The sequence below is a fragment of the Oculina patagonica genome, chromosome 5 (assembly GCF_052425735.1).
Source record: "Oculina patagonica isolate OP01 chromosome 5, crgOcupat, whole genome shotgun sequence".
Taxonomy (NCBI): domain Eukaryota; kingdom Metazoa; phylum Cnidaria; class Anthozoa; order Scleractinia; family Oculinidae; genus Oculina; species Oculina patagonica.
In genome coordinates, this window is record NC_135762.1 from 4,211,342 (window position 1) to 4,230,651 (window position 19,310).

General features: G+C 38.4%; 2 protein-coding genes across 2 annotated transcripts; one reads left to right on the forward strand and one right to left on the reverse strand.

Annotated features, from left to right (window-relative positions):
* Positions 1–123: 123 nt before the first annotated feature.
* On the forward strand, positions 124–6,685 carry LOC144654898 (uncharacterized). Its single transcript, XM_078515136.1, has 2 exons — positions 124–4,976; positions 6,271–6,685. Exons 1-2 carry the CDS (start codon positions 332–334, stop codon positions 6,294–6,296), a joined length of 4,671 nt encoding a protein of 1,556 aa, XP_078371262.1. The 5' UTR covers positions 124–331; the 3' UTR covers positions 6,297–6,685.
* A 2,290-nt stretch (positions 6,686–8,975) lies between these two features.
* On the reverse strand, positions 8,976–15,320 carry LOC144654899 (uncharacterized). Its single transcript, XM_078515137.1, has 7 exons — positions 14,954–15,320; positions 13,742–13,886; positions 13,217–13,300; positions 12,093–12,214; positions 11,716–11,762; positions 10,216–10,321; positions 8,976–10,100 (listed from the first exon to the last, which is right to left on the reverse strand). Exons 1-7 carry the CDS (start codon positions 15,263–15,265, stop codon positions 10,008–10,010), a joined length of 909 nt encoding a protein of 302 aa, XP_078371263.1. The 5' UTR covers positions 15,266–15,320; the 3' UTR covers positions 8,976–10,007.
* Positions 15,321–19,310: the final 3,990 nt, after the last annotated feature.

Genomic DNA, 19,310 nt, shown 5'->3' on the forward strand with positions numbered 1-19,310 from the left:
GTCGATCACGAGCGCGGCGCGCCGACAGCAAATTTTCTTACGAGTAATTTGATTGGTCAATAACACAATAGCTGCTGTATTTGGAATTCAAAATGGCGACGATTAGGGTGGAGGATTCTGGGGGAAAACACGTGGCTGTAGTCATGAAACTCGAGCAAAACATCTGCGAATTGCTTGACTTTTGCAGCATATTTTCCACAAAATGTGCCATAATTCGGTTCAAGAGCAAGTTCAATACCTAATTTAGCTGCTGAGAGGTCGATCAGTTGGGTATCAAGTGCCAATCGAACAGGGCGCGGGCTTAGCAGCCGGAAGCATCGCGTGCAAAATTATGGGGAGCAAATCAAAGTCGAAGGCTACGACATCTAGCCCTGTAACTAAAGCCTTGAACGCCAATTTGACGAATTCCACGTTTGGATTTCCCTCAGCGGCTGGATGGAAAGGTAAATCGCCTGCTAGCGCTTCTAAAAGCGTTGATTTACAGCCCGATTTGGATCTACTCAGTGGCTTTGCTTTCTTGTCATTCGCGTCGCTCGATGAGCTCGAAACTCACATCGAACACAACGAAGCAACGTCTGCGGCTATCAGCGTAAATGTTGGTCAAAAAAGGAAAGCAGAAGGTTCCGGCAAACGTCATGGAGATAATTCTGGTCTGTCTGCGCCGCCAAGCAAGAAGAAAGCGGCAACAACTTCGAAGAAAAAGCCGCCGAAGCAACTGACTTCTACCTTGGCAACCGCCGCGGCGGCAAAACCAAAGCAAGGTTCGCTCACAGATGGTTCGCCCAAGTCCAAGACCGATCAAGTTTCATCGGTAGGTACGATTTTAGATGTCGATGAGCTTTCCCAGTCAGCTCCAATCGACATTTCTGATAACGGGAGTGAAATAAATGAGCAATCTTTGCCGAACGTCTTCTCAGAAATTTCGCTCCTATGTTCAGAAACTGTAGATTTAGGAGATGACGAAGACTTACCTCAAGAAGTTTACAAAAGGCCTGAGAAAGCCGTTGCCGACAGTACTAGCAGGGATGTAGGGGGCGGTGGGCCAGACATGTCGACTGCTCAAGTTAACCAGAGTGAGGGTGCGGTAGAGGGGACTGCCACATCCACTAATCCAATACCAAAGAAAAAGAAGAAGAAAAAACGGAAAAATGAACATTGCGATCAAACAAGCCAAACAAAATTTAGGATAAAGAAAAAGAAGAAGTCAGAATCAAAAGTTCAAGTTTCAGCGGGAACATCCAATGTGTTATTAGATGATTCGAAAAATGATGCATTTCCAGATCTTTTGTTACAAGATGTTGAAAATTCGCATGGTAGTTGTGGTTATGGGAAAGATGGCAATAAAAGTCAGGTAAAATACTTGTTTGTAAGGCCTAAGACGGAAAATATCACATGTGCCCGCACTACAATTTACCAAGGATATTCCAAGGGCAATAGTTTCAAAAGTAAACTTAATGCATTAGAGTTGTCAAGTGGAGATCGTTTAATAAGCTCGACATGTGAGACTTCTTCAGAGTTGAGTCAAGCTAAAACAGTAGAAAATATTTCCTTGGATGATGGCGCTCCCAACAGGCGAGACCGAGAAACTGATGCGGGCGATGAATCAACAACTGCCAGTGTTCTTTCTGATTTAAGTGATCATTCCTCGGATTTAGAAATGTTTATCGATCGCTGTGGTTGTTTTCTTTTGAACAATAAGATTGAAAAAGTCGAGAAGGAGAAACTGGAGATAGGAGAAGAAGTTGTGGATGTTGATATCGAATCAGTCGGGAAAGAAACGACAAAAAACTTTCTTGTGGTTAGCGGCATTGAGGCAGGGCACTTTAGCTATCACCCTGGCGTGACGAAGGATGGGACCATTGATACATCAATTCAAGCCTTGCCAAATGAGATTGATATTTTCTTGCAATGCGCCAGGATGCAAGAAGGAGAAATGATAAAGATCATAAATCCAGATGATTCTGATGAATTGCATTCTCATTTCACACACAACAATGGTCGCAATCCAGATACTGTCAAAGCGGTGAGAAGCGCCACAGAAAGGAAACGTCGTCACCACTTGGGCGATTTGTTTAATGATATGAAGTTGGAGGTTTTCACTGACCTTGTGGATGCCGACTTATACTTCAGCAAACAGGCTATACTAAGCAAAGGAATCAGTACCATTGAGGAATTACAAAAGGAGGCCAAGGAATTGAACAATACTAAGAAAAAATTGATGAAGACAAACAAAATGCTAAACGAAAAGAGGAATATGTTGATGTTTGGCAAAGAATCAGTTGATGCTGATTCTGCAAAAGTTGAAGCCGTATTTCAGCATCTTAACATTGAAGTGGACAATGAAGAAAGCTTAAAAACGGAAGAAAATTTGAACAGTCAAGATGTAGCTGTAGATGCAGCAAGTGAATCCAAAGTAGCAGTTGAACCTTGTGTCAAGGGTCGCCCGAGAGCAAAGAAAACATTACTGTCCCCATGGGTTGCTGTTAACAAACCAATATTGACAAGCAAGGATGGTCTGAGTACAACTGCTACAAATTTGCCTCAGAAAGTAGCTGCACAGATCCCACTGGAAGCACCCAAAGAGATCGTAGCTAAGGCTGCTTCATCATCTCAAACTTTACCATCCTTAAATGTTTCCAATGTGTCGTGTGGTGTTCAAACCCAGGAAGATAGCAAAGATTCCCCAAAACCATCCATATCAGGAAATCCTCCCCTTACACAGAGTTTGCCATCAGAGAGTGGCACAGCAAAAAGCAAACCAATCAACGAATCAACAAGCCAAGAAGGTCCCAAACCAAGCTTGGTGAAGATCTTACCCAAGCCAACCATTCTTCAGTTGAATCCCACACAGCAGAAAGTTATCATGGATACTCTTGGCCAAGTGAAGCAGCCGTCAAGTGATAAGATTATATGTAATCTATCAAGATTAAGTACCATGCAGAATCCAAGCAGTTCTTCTAGCATTTGCTTCATCAGGAGTGGACAGCTCATGACAAGCCTTGACAGCAAGAATGTTACGCATATCAAGATTACAAATGACGAGCCGAAAAATGTGGACAGGGCGAGTTGTAGTACTAGTACGGCATCTGCGTCAATGTCAAGACAGCAAGTATCAAGTACAACAACAACAAATGTGCCAGGTTTTCTTACATTGGGTGTTGCTAAAATGCCTGAACCACCTGGTACCACAAGTGTACAGCCTTCGCAAAAACAACCTGAAAAAACTCTGTTGGTTTCGCAGCTTCCACTGAAATCTACAACCACACAAGTATCAAGTACACCAGCCGCAACAAACATGCCAGGTTTTCTTACATTTGGTGTTGCTAAGATGCCCCAAGCAACTGCGACCTCAAGTGTACAGACTTCACAAAAATGTCCTGAAAACACCATGTTGGTTTCACCAATTCCTCTAAAGTCTGCAACCACACAACTTTCAACCACGACAACAACAACAACTAGTGTGCCAGGTTTTCTTACGTTGGGTGTCCCAAAAATGCCTGAAGCACCTGGAATCTCAAGTGTACAGTCTTCACAAAAATGCCCTGAAAAAACCCTGTTGGTTTCACAGAATCCCCTAAAATCTACAACCACGCAAGTATCAAGTATGGCGGCAACAGCAAACAAGCCAGGGTTTCTTTCATTGGGTCTTGCTAAGATGCCCGAAGCCCCTGGGACCTCAAGTGTACAGACTTCACAAAAGCATTCCGAAAACACCTTGTTGGTTTCGCCAATTTCTCTTAAAACTGCAACCACGCAAGTATCAAGAATGACCACAGCAACAAATCTGCCAGGTTTTCTTACATTCAGTGTTGCTAAAATGCCCACAGCACCTGGGACCTCAAGTGTACAGACTTCACAAAGGCGTCCCATAAACACCCTGTTGGTTTCACAGATTCCCCCAAAATCTACAACCACACCCACTGTAATCTTTGCTGGAAAACCACTTGGAATGTTAACCACCAGCACGGGACCATTGCAAAGTCCAGGACAGACAAGTTCAGAGATGACAATGAGAGCACTTGCTTCACTTAGCCAGTTACAAGCTAATAGGCCTCCATTAGTAGGGACAGGAGCAAAGCCATTAGCCCTTAATGAAAGTCCTGTGGCAGGGATTCTAAGTGGGTTAAAAAATGTTGTCATGAAAGTGGTTCCTAGACAACCAGAGGTTCAATCTACAGGATCTGCTCCACCAACACTTCCCACGGCTACTAGAACAACAGCAGCGAGCAGCCAAGTGTGTGTGACTTCTTCACAAGGAAAGCAACCCACCACATCAAGAACAATCTCTGTGATTCCCATCATATCTGTCCCTACTTCTTCTTCCCTTAACAGCAGCTTCACTACATCAGCTCTTAATCAGCCCTTACCTTCTTCTGACGTCAGGGCTAAAGTCAGCTTCACTACATCACCTCTTAATCAGCCCTTACCTTCTTCTGACGTCAGTGCTAAAGTCAATGTCGATACAAGTCCACCACTCATTAAACCATGTGTGGACCCCTTCAATCTGGTGCCCAAACAACCAGCGGCTTCTGATCCACCCATCATATTAGAACCAGATCTTCCTTCCACAAGTTTAGATTTGGAAACTGAAAGCGAGAAAGAGTTGGATAATTCACCAAGCTCTGAGAGTCCTTCCCCGATTCCTGATGATATATTTAACGATGAACCATCGACTTCAACAGTTTTGACTCAGGAGATGTTAAAAATACCAGGCATGGCTGATGTTCCTTTGCCAAAACTGCCAGATGTTTTTGAAAATCTGGATGACTTAGACAAGACCATTGATGCAAAAACACCAGAGACTTTGTGTGATACTGAAGAAAGAAAGACTGAGGGATCTGATACTTGTAATGTTTCCAGCTCATCACACAGCTCAGAAGTACAAACTGACGTGCCTTCACTTTCATTGCCGAGCTCTATTGCTGCCAAGATATCCACCAGCCCACTTAAAGTGGAAATCAAAGACTTCAGAAAAGGTAAGACTTTCGATCCTGATGTGGAGTGATCAGTATGTTATTTCTCCTCACAATTTCAATATAATAATCAAGCTTAGAAGTTATAAGAATTGAACAAATGATCAATGTTCACTGTCTTGATGCTTAAACTTTTTTTTAACTAGTGTTATAAGAAATGTGTGAAAACTTGTAAGGAGAGTCTGTATGTTGATCCTGGGACTGAATCAACTATTTTAAAAATTCTGAGTCTATTAACTCTTTTGTGAAATTCATCTTGTGACTATGGTTTGAGTACAGTATGTGATCTTAATTATTAGCATAGATTGTAACGGTGTTATTACTGTTTTAACATCAGTTTTAATTTTGATTGAGAAGACATATCAAACATGAGAGAGTGTGTTTCATCACATTTCCAAACACCTTGAAGTTCATCAAATACTCAGCTGCACAATAGTATTTTCAACTCTCTTCTCAGTGTCATTTAAGATGTGGTTATTGTTCATGGTGGTGTAGGATAGAAAGATAAACATTTGTCTGTCTCGCAATAGAATTGCCTTGAGGTGTGGATAGCAGCATTTCAATCACAATACAGCTAGTCTTCATCAGCTGAAATGATTGCAGTCGAAGTGATGCGGTCCACACCTCAAACCAATTCCATGGCAAGACAAGAGAAGAAGAAGAAGAAGAAGAAGAAGAAGAAATATCGTTTATTAAAAAACTTTTACACTTGGCAGTCCTTAGACTGCTTGTATTTGTTTTTTTTTTTTTTTTTTTAGTCCTTAGACTGAATTATGTGTAAACGTATAAAAACTATATATATTACAAGATTTAAAAAATATTAAAAGCTATTTACATTAAAATATATTAAAAACTATTAAAAACGATCTATACAAAACGAATAATTGTTCATCTTTCCTCTCTTCTCAATGTTTGGAAATGTGATGACACACTCTCTCATGTTTGATATACTAATTCAAATGTATTCACTATGGAATACCAATTTCTCGAACATCAAAAGGAAACAAAAATTTGTTCGAGAAATTGGGGGTGGAGGGGGTATATTAACTATTGGACTGAGCAAAGCAATTGCAAGGGAAATGGCTTTCAGTATGAGTACTCAGAAGTGTCAAGAAATTGAGAGTTCATTAGACCAGATTCCAATGTATTGAAACGTATAATTATTCCAGTGTTGTTCCCCAGAGGGAAATTAAGAACCCCTTGTTTTTGCTTGACAAGGTCTTGTAAGTTATTCCTTTTCTGTTTTGACCCCTTTGTCTTTTGATTTTTTTTTAAATGGTCATATAATTTTTTGCAGGTAAAGCTCCAGTTAAGAATGATTAATGGAAAAAGCGCCCTTACAGAATAAGATTGAAACTGACAAGACAAATTGCCGAGTGATTCCAATCCTAGTGTGGATTAAGTACTCTTGCTATATGTTTGACCATATTAAGACATTTCCTTGTGCTATCTCAACAGCGTTTATGGACATGAGCAACAGTGAAATGTTCTAAATAAGTTTACTTGACACTTACTGTGGTCTTATTCAAATGTGTGAATCTTATTGGTTCTCTGGGCTTTGACTTTTTAAAAATAAGACTGCTTGTTCTCGGTTACTATCTGTTGATAGTTGGTGAGGGGCGAAGCTACTGAATCAAAGTCAAAAGCAACTGAGGGTAAGCAGTCTGTTATTGTCTTAGCATAACCCAGTGGCTGTTCTATTAAACATAGAATATCAAAATTCGCTCCGTTTTCCCGTTACGCGTGCCCGTTAATCAGATTATTTTATTGATCACTTTTAAAATACTTTTGGCCTCAATTCCAGCCACAAGCTGCACATGCTTAAAGAACCTTTTATCCATAGTAGGTGCTTGTGTAGCAAATCTGATTGCGATGTCACCTATAGTTGATCAAGTCGCTCTCTTGGTTATGCTTATTGCTATTAGTAGACCGTAATCATGCCCATTGCTCTTCCAAGGGCAATGGGCAAGATCAGCTAATATTTTTGATCAACAATATTTTTGGCTTAAAATATAACCTGATTTGTAGGATTTTAATCCTTTAATAGTTCTTTCAAAACAATATGACTACTTGCCCTCTGTTAGCAAGATTCAACTCAATTTTTTTTTATGCTAATTTTTTGTGTGTATTTTTTCCTTAAGTTTCTATGATTCTCTTATTTAAATTGTTGTCATAAAAAATTGTATTGGGTCTATTTCACCCTTAATGTTTTCTCTCATTCCGCCACCAAATTAGTGTTCTGTAAGACGGTTTGTTAAGTGGGAGAGTAAATAATTACATCGTTTGATGTTTGAATAATCTGCAATAATTCAAGAGCTCTGAAGTACTTTTAGGTTTAATATTTGAAGTTGGTTGGGTAAGAACTTATTTTTAGTGAGCTTACTATTCTTGCTGCTCAAAAAACAAAGGCCTGCAAAATTATATAGCCATATTGTATCACTGTTATTACTGCAGGCATCAGCATATAATACAATACCGCTGACATACAAGTTCACAGATTACAGTGTGACCACTTTAACCAGACCACCTGGAAAGTCAAAATGTTAACTGAAAACAATGCATAGCGATCTTTTATGTGAACAGACCAATGACATGAAAGCATACAGATAACAGTTCTTTAACAAAGTTTAAGAGCATTATTACTTTTTTTTATTTTTTTCCACTTGAAAAATTTTGCTTGAAACCTCACATTTTTGTGACTGCCAAACAAAAACCATTCAAAACTAACCAATCAAAAAATTACAAATTTTCCCAAGAGGTTTACATCTTTCACATCTTTGTTAGGTTTCAAGTTTTTGTAGAACAATTGATTGAACGTAATTGGTTCATTAATAAAAGTCCCCATCCTTTGTTCTTTATCAACATTTTGATTGATTAATTTTGTTCCAAGTGGCCCTGTTTGAGTCTTTGCACTGTAAATGTGAATGAGGTAGTCAAGCCACATGCAATAACAGTGAGATTTTTTGAGGTTAAAAAAATTCGGTTCTTGGAAATTATATTATTCACTAGTTAGTAAATGTAAATAAAGTATTGTCCCATATTTTGTATCTTTGTACATTACAATGCAGTTGGAGAATAAAAAGCTGTCAACATCGCGCATCGTGTACAAATTTTCTTGTGCAAGCTGTAATGCTTGTTATGTTGGCGAAACAAGCAGACATTTCTCCACGCGCGTGCACGAGCACTTGTCATCAGACAGAACCTCTCACGTTTATAAGCATTTGCAGGCTTCAGAGTCATGCCGTACCTCTTGTAACTTTGACTGCTTCAAGATCTTAGACTCTGCGCCTACTAAGTACCAGGTTAAGCTTAAGGAGTCTATGTACATCAAGTGGGAAAAGCCAGACCTTAATGAATAGGTCAAACACATCAATTTGACGCTTTCCCTATAGCTGCACGCGCGCGCTTCTTTTTAATTCCGTTAACTTCGAAATTTATCTAGCGTATTGCTTTTCAACGCAATGTAACGTATGATTTGTAACAGGCACGTTTTAAATCACTGTAAACTTTCATAACCGTCACACTGACGATGACGGATGTACCGTCGAAACATGTTTGTGAAAATTAAAAAAGTCGTATTATTTTTGAAAATTTCTACTTGTGTTATGTAAATAAGACAGGGAAGCCTCAAGCCATAAGGCCCATACTGCCTGAGATTATCCCCAGCATTATGTCGCCCGTACCCATTTATAAATACACCTGGGTGGAGAGAGGCGCTATGAGAGTTTATAGTTCAGCACTAAATTTTTCCAATTCTGATTGGTTTAAATTGATGAACGTGGGCCACTCAATCCGGAGTCTGGCACACTAACCATTAGGCCACCGCACTTCCCTGACAACCAAGACAATAATTTTGAACTTTAGAGTGTGGTGTAAAAATTACCTATAATAAATTATTTATTTTTGTAGCTGGAATATTATGTTTTTTGCTTGAAGTGGGCATTCAACTCAAGGAAACTTGACAGATAAAACTGGTACCGTGTATTAAATAATAAATAAATTTTATTTCTTCATAACAAACTGACTTTTATAACATTTTTATGATTTTTTTTTTTAAAAATTTACAGTAATAAACTTATTACACTTCAAAACAAGATATTTAACAGTTTTCATAATTATATGTTAAATAACAAATTCAATAATATTATTATATATATTAAAATATCTCCCAAAATTTAAGATCATTTTTATTCTTTTGCCTAACAGACTGCATTGCTTGACCTCCAACACCAAAGTGAGATTGATGAGAAAGCCTGCCAGGGCCAAATTTGCAAAAAAAAAAAAAAATGTTTTCAACAAACAAAAACCTCGGTGTTTCAATGCAAGTTGCCTTACTGTGGCCACCCAACAAACTTTTTTACAAGTGTGCTCTCGTAATATTATTATTTGTTTGACGAACACGTCTCCTTACAAAGTTGAAAACGATCAAGTAGATTTTTGTCACATCGTATTTATCAACAATACGCAGTGAAAACGTTAAATACTACAAGATGACACTTTTAAAAAAGTTTGTTAGGTGGCCACGGTAAGGCGTGTCGCACTGTAACTTATTCTTAAAACAGTTGTAGATAACTTGTCGCTACCGTAAAATCCTGGTTATAAGCCGTGGGCTTATACAACTTCGTAAGGGGTTTTGGGTGTGCTTGTAAACAGAGGGGCTTTTATCTGGGGGGGGGGGGGGGAGAGGCTTATAAGTGGAATATAAAAACGTTTTTTGAAACAAGCCATGGCAGTGTCGATCGAAAAGGAAAAAAAGTCATAATAATATATCCAGGGAGAAGCGGTGGGGCTTATAACCAGAGGTATTTTTTGTTCTCAGTTAAAAAAGCTTAAAATTGGAATTTTACGGTATGTTATTTCTGGGTTAATATGACCATTAAACTATTCACGCTGCCAAATGCATTGGTCTTTGCTTCCCAAGCAAGTGGATATATTTATGGAAATTATAATATCAAGAGTGAAATTTATGGAAAAGTTTAATTGAGTGGTAGCAACATGGTGTTTTTCACTGTATTCCAGTAATCATTTTCTGCCTTATTTGTGAAGTAGTTTTTCCCAAACCTCACTTGGAGGTGCAGTTGCCTTTGTACAAGAATTGACTATCTCAGCTAGGAGGGTAGCAGAATCCTGCAAGAATAGACAAAGGTAAAAAGTTAAGATCTGTTTTTAAAAATTCTCCAGTCACTAGCAAGCCAGAGGGCTTTTCCTTGGTTTTCAGTGTCATAAACCACAAGGTACTTACCTTTTGATACATGTGTATCTGAAGCCTCTCTTCAAATTCAGCTCTTTTTGCTATCTCTAACTTTCTTTTTAAGAACATGTTGTTGGCAATGCTAGATTTCATTTTCCTGAAAAGAAATGACATTATGATAGAACTACTCATTCCAAAAAAGGAATTAATACAAGCACAGGGATATTAAGCTCAAAACTGTTGACAATTTATAGCGGTTTTCACTTGAGTGTCGAAAGTAATTTGCGTTTGTTTTGGTTTTGCTTTACTAAGCTAAGTGATTTGTTTAAAAATCTCGCACCACTTTCTTAGCCAATCAAAACTAAAACTAAAACCAATTGTGACTCGCACGAGCACATTTTCCCGCTCTTTGTGCCGGCAACATGTACAATTTTCTTCAAGTTTTGATTGGCTCACTGGATTGTCTGTGTACTTTGTGATTGGCTATGGCGATTAATTTTGGTTTCACAACACTCATTGAAAATTGCTCTATGTACACATACACAACACACTTATTCTGAGGGGGTCCACGGGGTGGGGGATTGGGAGGCTCCACCCAAAGGGATTGACAAAAATCTCGATGATTTGGTAAGTGCAGAATGCAATATGGAACAATTGAAAGTATATGTTTTATATATGTTCGTGTTTATTTGCTTTATTTTACTTTCGGAAAAACTGTTCACAGTCTACTTGTATTCTTTCCCAGGTGTTCCTTATGCTAATCTTTGCAAACGTAACACAACATTTTGTTCGTTTGTAACAAAATACTTTTGTCTTCCTTGAAAATGCGATAAATGCTTTTGTTTTTTTTTTTTTACGGCGGCATCGATGACATTTGTTTAATTTAATTAAGTTACGTTTAGACTGCACGAAAGACGATTCTCAAAAACTAAAGAAACAAATCTAATCAAAAAACATATTTTGCGACAGGTTTTTTAAAACGCAGAACAGCTAGGATATTTGTTTCCTGGTTATCAGGTGTTCACGCCGAAAATCCCGGTGCAAGTTTTTGCATACCTAATTACGAAAGCGCTGTGAAAGTCTCAAAATCTAATTTAATTAATTTGCGGTTTTTACTTGGCGCCAAGAAGTCTGCAGGAAGCCTACCGCAAACACGCAATACAATACAGCCCCAACAAACCATCACAATAGTGCATTCTGCACTAAAAAGGGTAGGTATTTCATGAGTTAGAGCATAGAAAAACATAGGGAAAACTGTCTTTTAGGCTTTTAAAAGGGCCTTTCAAGCTACCATTTACAGACCCACCATTGACCAAACAGTTGATTCATTTGAGTATTTTTAGGGGTTGTTCTAGTGAAAAGTATAAAAATTAGATGTAGTATCCCTACTGTTGGTATGTAAAAGGGGTACCACAAGCGTACCCTTTTCTGTCTAAAATGCTTTATATAAGGGTAAGGGTTTGGATCTTGGTGTGGCGCCTCCCCGTATAAAATATTTTAGTAGCACTTCCCCCTCTTGGCGCTGATTCCAGTGTGTAATGCAGTGATTACCTGCAGTCAGTGCAATGTCTTGGATTGTAGAAGTCCTGTTCTTTTAACTGTTAAATATAAGCAGGGAATGGAAATTGAATGAGTACATGTGCAAGACAAAGGGAACAGATTTTTAAAAAGCATGTAAAGGATTGGGATCTGCAACCTACCACTAACCAGTACTCCCTATTTATAAGTTTATTACACTAGTTTTGCACTCTGTGTTTTGTTACATTAGCCAGTAACATGTGCAGTGTGTATGAATGCCAGTCATACAAAAACAACTTTCTTTAATTTCCTAGCATTTGTGTGTGATGATAGTTATAGTATTACCTGGTTTGCACTAGTTAGCAAATTGTTACTAAATGTTTGTTAAATCCCATCAATATAACACTAACCTTATCTGCCTTCTTCATCAAGTTTTCAATCCTTAAACTTTCAATCTTTCTTTTATTCCCATCAATGTATTGATCCTGTAAATGTGGTTGCCCTCCAGTAGTTGGTACTATTGTCTCACCTGCTTGCAACAAGAATTCTAATATTAATTTTTACTTTTAAAAACAATGTGCGAGGCAGCAAGGCATGCGAGGGAGGCAAGGCAACGAGGCATGCGAGGGGAGGCAGCGAGGCATGCGAGGCCAAAATCCCTACTGCAAAGCTAACAGGCTAACCGGAGTGCCATTTAGGCTAACCACAGTGCTATTTAGGCTAACTGGAATGGATCGCATGCCTTGCTGCCTCGCACTTTGTGACGAGCCCAAGAGGTTAGTCAGGCCACTAAGAGCTTTTATTTCAGAACTTAATGCCCAGTACTTGAGTTTGAAGTTCTAAAACCAGCTAGTAAATAAAAGCATATCAGCAAATTTTTATTATAAATTAAAGAAAAGATAACAGTATCAGACTCTTTTCAGTATACACTGTAGCCTACAACTAACAAGTAATTAACACTGAAATTTGTTGCAAAACTCACTGAGAACTAATATAACCCAACAACAAAAATGTAATAAATTAAAATAATAATAAATTAAATCTTGTGGTACAAATCTTAAAAGAGAATAATTTCTTTTGTTTTTATGTTATAAGGCTGCTTTTACTTATTCATCCTTATATTAGTATTTTATTCATTTCCTTATTTTAAATTAAAAATGTCAGCTGTTCAAATACTATCTTGCATGACACAAAGTAATTACATACAGTCAATCAATGTTGTAGTCCACCACAAAATTATAGGCCATTTCCGAGTTATTACCCTTTGCCTCCTTTTCAAAACGAGTCTGCATGCGAAACCATTCATATGAAAATGAGTTTCACCTACTCCTCCATTTTCATGCAAATCAAACTCATTTTCATATGAATGGCTTCACACATCTATAGACTCGTTTTTAAACAGAGGCAAAGGGTAACACGGAAATTGCCTATTATACAAGTTGTGGACTTTATCTGTTGCCTTGAACATGAAAAAAGTCTGTCAAAACTTGAAGAGACTGGTACACTTATTTTGAAATAACTTAATGTCTCTTACCATGTTCACTATCAGCCACTTCTTGTTTCCTCAATTCCATTATTTTTAATTTTCTTGAACAAAAGTTATTCACTTCCTGGTGTTCTAAAATCAAGAGGGGGAAGATATTTTGTCCACTTAGATGATTGACAGCAGATTGACAGCAGCGAAAAACATAATCATTGACTTGAGAATAGTTTGTGTGTAATTTAAAAGTGCAATAACAGGTGTTTCAATAAAGTCTGATTTGTGTCAATGCTCAGTTTAGGACTTAGCCTTAATTTTCAAAACTCCTTTTAAAACATTTATTCACTTCTCAAAGTTTCTTGTATTGGTTTCAATTGAATACACTCACACTTTTGTGGACTGCACATTGGCATTTTATTGCAGTCAGGCTGAAAATTGGAAAGAAATTGCTAAATATTGGTGAGCAGAAATTCAAATAAAGGGATCTTAATTTATATTTGGTATTCTCCCTTTCCCATCAAATCGTCAATTTCACCCAACTGTTTCTATATAACACAAGAGCAAGAGAGTGACACCCACCTTCTGTTGTTTTGTCCTGATCTCTCCTTTCACGATAATTACTTTGTTTTTTAGAACTGGAATGTCTTGATGAAAGTACCGCTAGCTTCTTCCTAACAAAGTTCTCTTGTTCTTCTTGCTCATTAGTTCCAGAGATGGTTTCATCCTGGATCAAAATGATATGGCAGGATGTCAAAATTATTTCAGGATGTCATATTTTTCCTGCTGTTCCCTGCACTCCTCTAGTTTTCATTTTTTGCTTTTTCTTAGACTTTTCTCCTCCACTGATGGAGCCTATGCAGAGGAGAGAGGCATTTCACTGTTCTTTTAGAGTGGACCTCCTTTCTGACAACTTTCGTAACATGTAAGTATGGCCAAAGCAAATAGGTTGAAAGACGACTTGGTGGTGAAATGAGAAAGATGCAATGTTCATCAAGTCCTCAACGGGAATCAAACCCATAACCACCCAAACACCAGATTGCACTCTTTACACTGAGCTACGAAGGGCATGTACTAAAACCCGAAACGAAATAAAACAAAACGAGCCAACCATTGAAACGGCCCAAATGAGTGAAACAAACCAAAATCACAGAAACAAGCAAAACCCATTACAATTATTGAGAGCTAATCATAAACAGGCTAACTTGAGTGCTATTCAGGCTAACCGGACTGCACCTTCCACTCCGGTTAGTATAGCCTGAATAGTACTTCGGTTAGCCTGAATAATACTCCGGTTAGCCTGTTTACGGTAAGCTCTCAATAATTGTAATGGGTTTTGCTTGATTTTGTTTCAGCCATTTTGGACGTTTCGGCAGTTTTGTTTTCATTGTTACATTTCGGTGGTTTCATTTCGTTGTTTTGGGTTTTAATGCATGCCACTACGGAGTGGGGGAGGTAACGCCATTTACTAGGTTCATACCGGTATATGACATGGGTCCTGCATTCTGCTAGGATCAGCAATGTCCATAGCACAAATTAATTAATGTTAGACAGACCTGGGCAATGTATAAAACTGAATCTGAAATTGAAGCTTAATCACAGATAATTCAAACAAAAAATTATATTTAAAAGCCTACGTACTGCTTAATATGCAATGTAGAGATCCTTGCCTGTGATTGGTTATGTTGTTGTTCAGTTTTTGAAATTTTCTGTGAAGTAACAACTAGTCCAAGAGTCCAAAGGGATTCTTTGGAGTAAAATCTCATGCAGATACGATAACACATAAACATTTACCTTTATAGACAATTCCCCTTCGCTACCTAAGGTCTCAAATTGATCAGAATAGTCTTGTTCTTCTGTTATTGTACTCGCCGACTGTACGCTTGGAGTTCTTTCATTACTTCCACTGACAGTTTCCCCGAAAACTTGAGTGTCCTCCGCAGATGAAGTAGAATTCGAAGATTCCGCAAGAAATACACTTTCACGCCTGGACCAAACGATTGGAGAACTTCTATGATCAGCTAGTATTGACTCTTCTGCAGTTTCAAAGCTGTCGTCCTCGTAAGAACATTCAATTTCTTCGGCAGGATCTGAAGCAGAAGACATTTTTCAAATCACGCATACCGCCATCTATCTCCCGCCATATTGGACAGGAGCATAACATTTCGCCGGGGAGGGGAGGGAAGGTAGCCTGCGAACGGCGGTTGGCTTTCCTCACGTGGAAATTTCTCTTGTCCAACATTTTCACGATTTTGTGCAAGCACACGTAGCTACACGTGCGGAGCGGTTAACTCGATCAAACACGTGAATCTTTCTGCTGCATAACTAATTATTATAATGATAATATAGATTTTGAGCGCATATAACGATGCTCAATGGGCTTTAAACCTCAAAGAGTTAAAAAATAACAAAAAAATGATAAAATGGTTTAAGTATAAAAATCGATGCGCACCTATATTTTTAATTAAAAAATGAAAAAAATAACCAAAACTAGTTATGGAAAAAAAAAATACCGGAATCTGCCAGGTTTTCGAGTATTAATTGGAAAAAATTAAGTACAATATACATCTAATTGCAAACTTCTTTGTTACCGTTTCAAATATCTTATCAAAAGAAATCATTTCTAACAATTATTACCAAACATCGAAAACAAATTTCGAAGTTCCACTCTTATTGACCTCTTATTGGCCACATGCTTCTGGATAGGTACACGTGAGATTTTACCCCCAGGGGGGTACTCGCGATTTCAAGTGACTGGGATGGTCGAAGGATTTTTTGGGTTTGAAGTTCTCGATTCCGGGATTTTTTGGGGCACGAAAATTTGGCAAGTGTTTTTTGGGGGGTGGCTTGATTTGAATAGGGATTGTTTTAAGGACAATCTAAAGATTCGTGGCAGTGCCTTAACTTGGCCGCATAGTTCTGCGAATAAAATACAGACACTGAACGTGTTTGTAATGTTTTTCTTTGTGTTATATCTTCAGATCATTCCCCCTTTCCGAAAAATTTAATGGGTCAGAAATTCGACATGGGATTTTATGGGGGGTCGATGTTTGGTCCAGGGATTTTTTGGGGTCTTGATTTTTGGCATGTACTAAAACCCGAAACAACGAAACGAAACCACCGAAACGAAACGACCGAAACGAGTGAAACCACCGAAACGACCGAAACGAAACCGCCGAAACAACCGAAACGGCCGAAACGAGCGAAACGAAACGAAATCACCGAAACAAGCAAAACCCATTACAATTATTGAGAGCTAACCGTAAACAGGCTAACCGCAGTGCATAGTAGGCTAACCTAAGTGAAAAGTAGGCTAACCGGAGTGTGTAGTAGGCTAACAAGAGTGTATAGTAAGCTAACCGGGGTGTATAGTAGCAGGGTTGGAAATTAGCGCTCGCCCGCTCGCCCACTCCGTAAAAACTAAAATCTTACACTAAGATTTAAGTCGTCTTAAGTAAGATAAAGTCCCTCTAAAGATAAGATGAGTTCCATCTTATTATAAGACTTTGCTCTTTTGCAGTAAGACAAATCCATCTAAAATTAAATTGAAGCCATTCTGTTCCTCTTAATTTAAGACTGACAAAGTCTTACCAAATTGTAAGAAGTAAAAACGTCTTGCTTCAAGATGGTGTACACGTCTTAGAGCAAGACGTAGTCATCTTACTTAAGATTTTGTCCTTCTTACCTAAGACACTCCTGTCTTAATTTGAGAAATAGAATATTATTTTAAGATGATGTTTAAACTTAAACGTATTTTTAAGACACTTGGAACCTTTTAAGTTGGTAGCATCTTATTTAAGACGTACAGCTTCTTACAATCCACAACGATACGATTTCGCCACCGAGAGGACACTGGGGACGAGGTTGGCGAAAAGACCAACGCGTTTCAACAGTTTCATGACTTTACGTACGAACTTTCAAGCTGCGAACATGGAATGGAGCTACACGTATATAAACTTCTTAAAAATGCGTTGACTTCGACTCGAAACTTGACAAAGAATACCCTGAAGGTTTCTTTAATTGCATTTTAACAACTGGGAGAAGTGGCTTTTTTCATTAGCAACGAAACTCATGGAAACTGAACGGCGCGGCTAAAGATGGCTAACTGTGAGGACTACGAGTATAGTAAAAGACACCTGCAGAATATCACTGTGAAGGAATTTGGGCAGCAAGAAAATGTCTGGAGTTGAATTGAATAGATGACTGCATGAAGAATTCAAGCTGACTGAGCTGAAGAAGCGGTGCATTCAATGAAATCATTGACTCCGTAACACAACGTTGGATCCGCCGATAACAGCTAAGACTTACAAGCTTATAATTTATAAATTCTTATGTGAATTCTTTTCATTTATCCTTGTTTGTATGTTTTTTAATGACTGAATTAAATTAAGTGTTTTTGCTTTACATTTGTAGTGTTCTCGTTTCTCTTGGGCTGTAAAATAAGGTAAACTTCAATTCAAGTATATTCTCCGAACGCGCTTGCGAATACAAGTGACGGTTATATTTTTGAAAAAGTCTTATTTAAAAAAATAACCGTCGTTTGCGTGTTAAGAAGGATCCACCTTAATATTAGAGACAAAAACATCTTATAAAAGATGGTTTAAATCTTAATTTAAGACGAAAATGTATCTTACCTCAGAACTCTTCATTTAAGGGATACTCATCTTACATTGAGACGATTTTGTCTTATATTAAGATGATTTTAAAACTTACATTAAGATAAAAGAAACCTCTTACCTCAGAACTACTTAATTTAAGATTTTAGTTTTTACGGAGCAGGCGAGTGTGAAAACTGTCGGGCGAGTACAAATCACGGAACACTCGCCCGGTTTGGCGAGTACGATTGTAATATCCAGAATATATTATTCAGAATAAGCGAAACTTTTACTTCCCACTTTAAAATAATCTACACTGTCCACAAGCCAATAGCTTACCAACATTTTGAAATCTCAAACAAAGCTGTGTTCGCGTTCGTAAACAGACAAAAATGGCTTCCGTTTGGGGCATGTTACATGACGGACGTACTTGTACAAAGTAATACCTCTCGTCAAAAATTCACTGACTCATCCACCGAGCCGCGAAAGGCAGCAAGATGGCCATTTCTCGCCTCTTTTCCTGTGCAATTTCGCTTGCAAATAACAAGAATTTGGAGATACGTATCAAATAAAACTGCGTTTCAACTTTTGAAGTAAGTGTGCTCGTGTTTCTATTGTGGAGTAAGGTCTATATTTGGCAATTTTTCATTGAAGAAATAGATTGCAGTCTGTTTTGCGATCGACCACCAAAGTGGCACAGTGAGTATCAAAACGTGATTAAAAATTGAAGTTGTATATTTTATTATTCGTAGAGGGAGAGGGCCTAAATTTTTCTTTTTTAATGGAAGAAGACTGGGCGAGTGAAAATTGATCTGGGCGAGTGCAATTTGAAGGTCACTCGCCCGGATGGCGAGTGCTCCGAAATTTTAGTTTCCAACCCTGTAGTAGGCTAACCGGAATGTATAGTAGGCTAAACTGAGTGTATAGTACGGTAAGTGGTGAAAATCTTTAAGTTTTGCTTGTTTCGGTGATTTTGTTTCGTTTCGCTCGTTTCGGCCGTTTCGGTTGTTTCGGCGGTTTCGTTTCGCTCGTTTCGGCCGTTTCGGTCGTTTCGTTTCGGTTGTTTCGTTTCGTTGTTTCGGGTTTTAGTACATGCCTTGATTTTTACCCCCATTCGATCATCCCCCGTCACTTGAAATGAGTAGTCACTTGAGTGTAAGTAAATGGGATTTTACTTACACTCATATGGCTCGTGTGAACTTTGAAATTCATTTTCTCAGGCTCTGATGGCGTTATCACGGAAAACTACTTACATCCTTAGCTTTAAGAAAAGGTACAAAATAACGGAATAGGTTTTTAACTATCCTGGTACTCGATTTTGTCCAGCTAAAGTTGATACATAGTTAGTAGAGGTCTCCTCTACTAACTATGGTTGATATTACTCGTTTTCCTGATGGATTCCGTCTTAAAAGTTTGTGACGCTATCGCGATATCGGTGAACTAGAGATGGGAGCTTGAGCTCACGTGTAGCCTGCGATCAGGCGTTCTTTCTTAATTCCCACCGCGAAAAAAAGAACGTCTGATCGCAGGTTAGCTCACGTGTAGCCTCCCACGCA

What these genes read in the sequence shown, in the direction of transcription:
- LOC144654898 (XM_078515136.1), top strand. Translation starts at nt 332, where the DNA reads ATGGGGAGCAAATCAAAGTCGAAGGCTACGACATCTAGCCCTGTAACT. An exon ending in AATCAAAGACTTCAGAAAAG is followed by an intron (nt 4,977 to 6,270) that starts GTAAGACTTTCG and finishes AATTTTTTGCAG; the next exon opens with GTAAAGCTCCAGTTAAGAAT.
- LOC144654899 (XM_078515137.1), bottom strand. Translation starts at nt 15,265, where the DNA reads ATGTCTTCTGCTTCAGATCCTGCCGAAGAAATTGAATGTTCTTACGAG. An exon ending in AAGGGGAATTGTCTATAAAG is followed by an intron (nt 13,887 to 14,953) that starts GTAAATGTTTAT and finishes ATTTTGATCCAG; the next exon opens with GATGAAACCATCTCTGGAAC. An exon ending in AGATACACATGTATCAAAAG is followed by an intron (nt 10,101 to 10,215) that starts GTAAGTACCTTG and finishes CTATTCTTGCAG; the next exon opens with GATTCTGCTACCCTCCTAGC.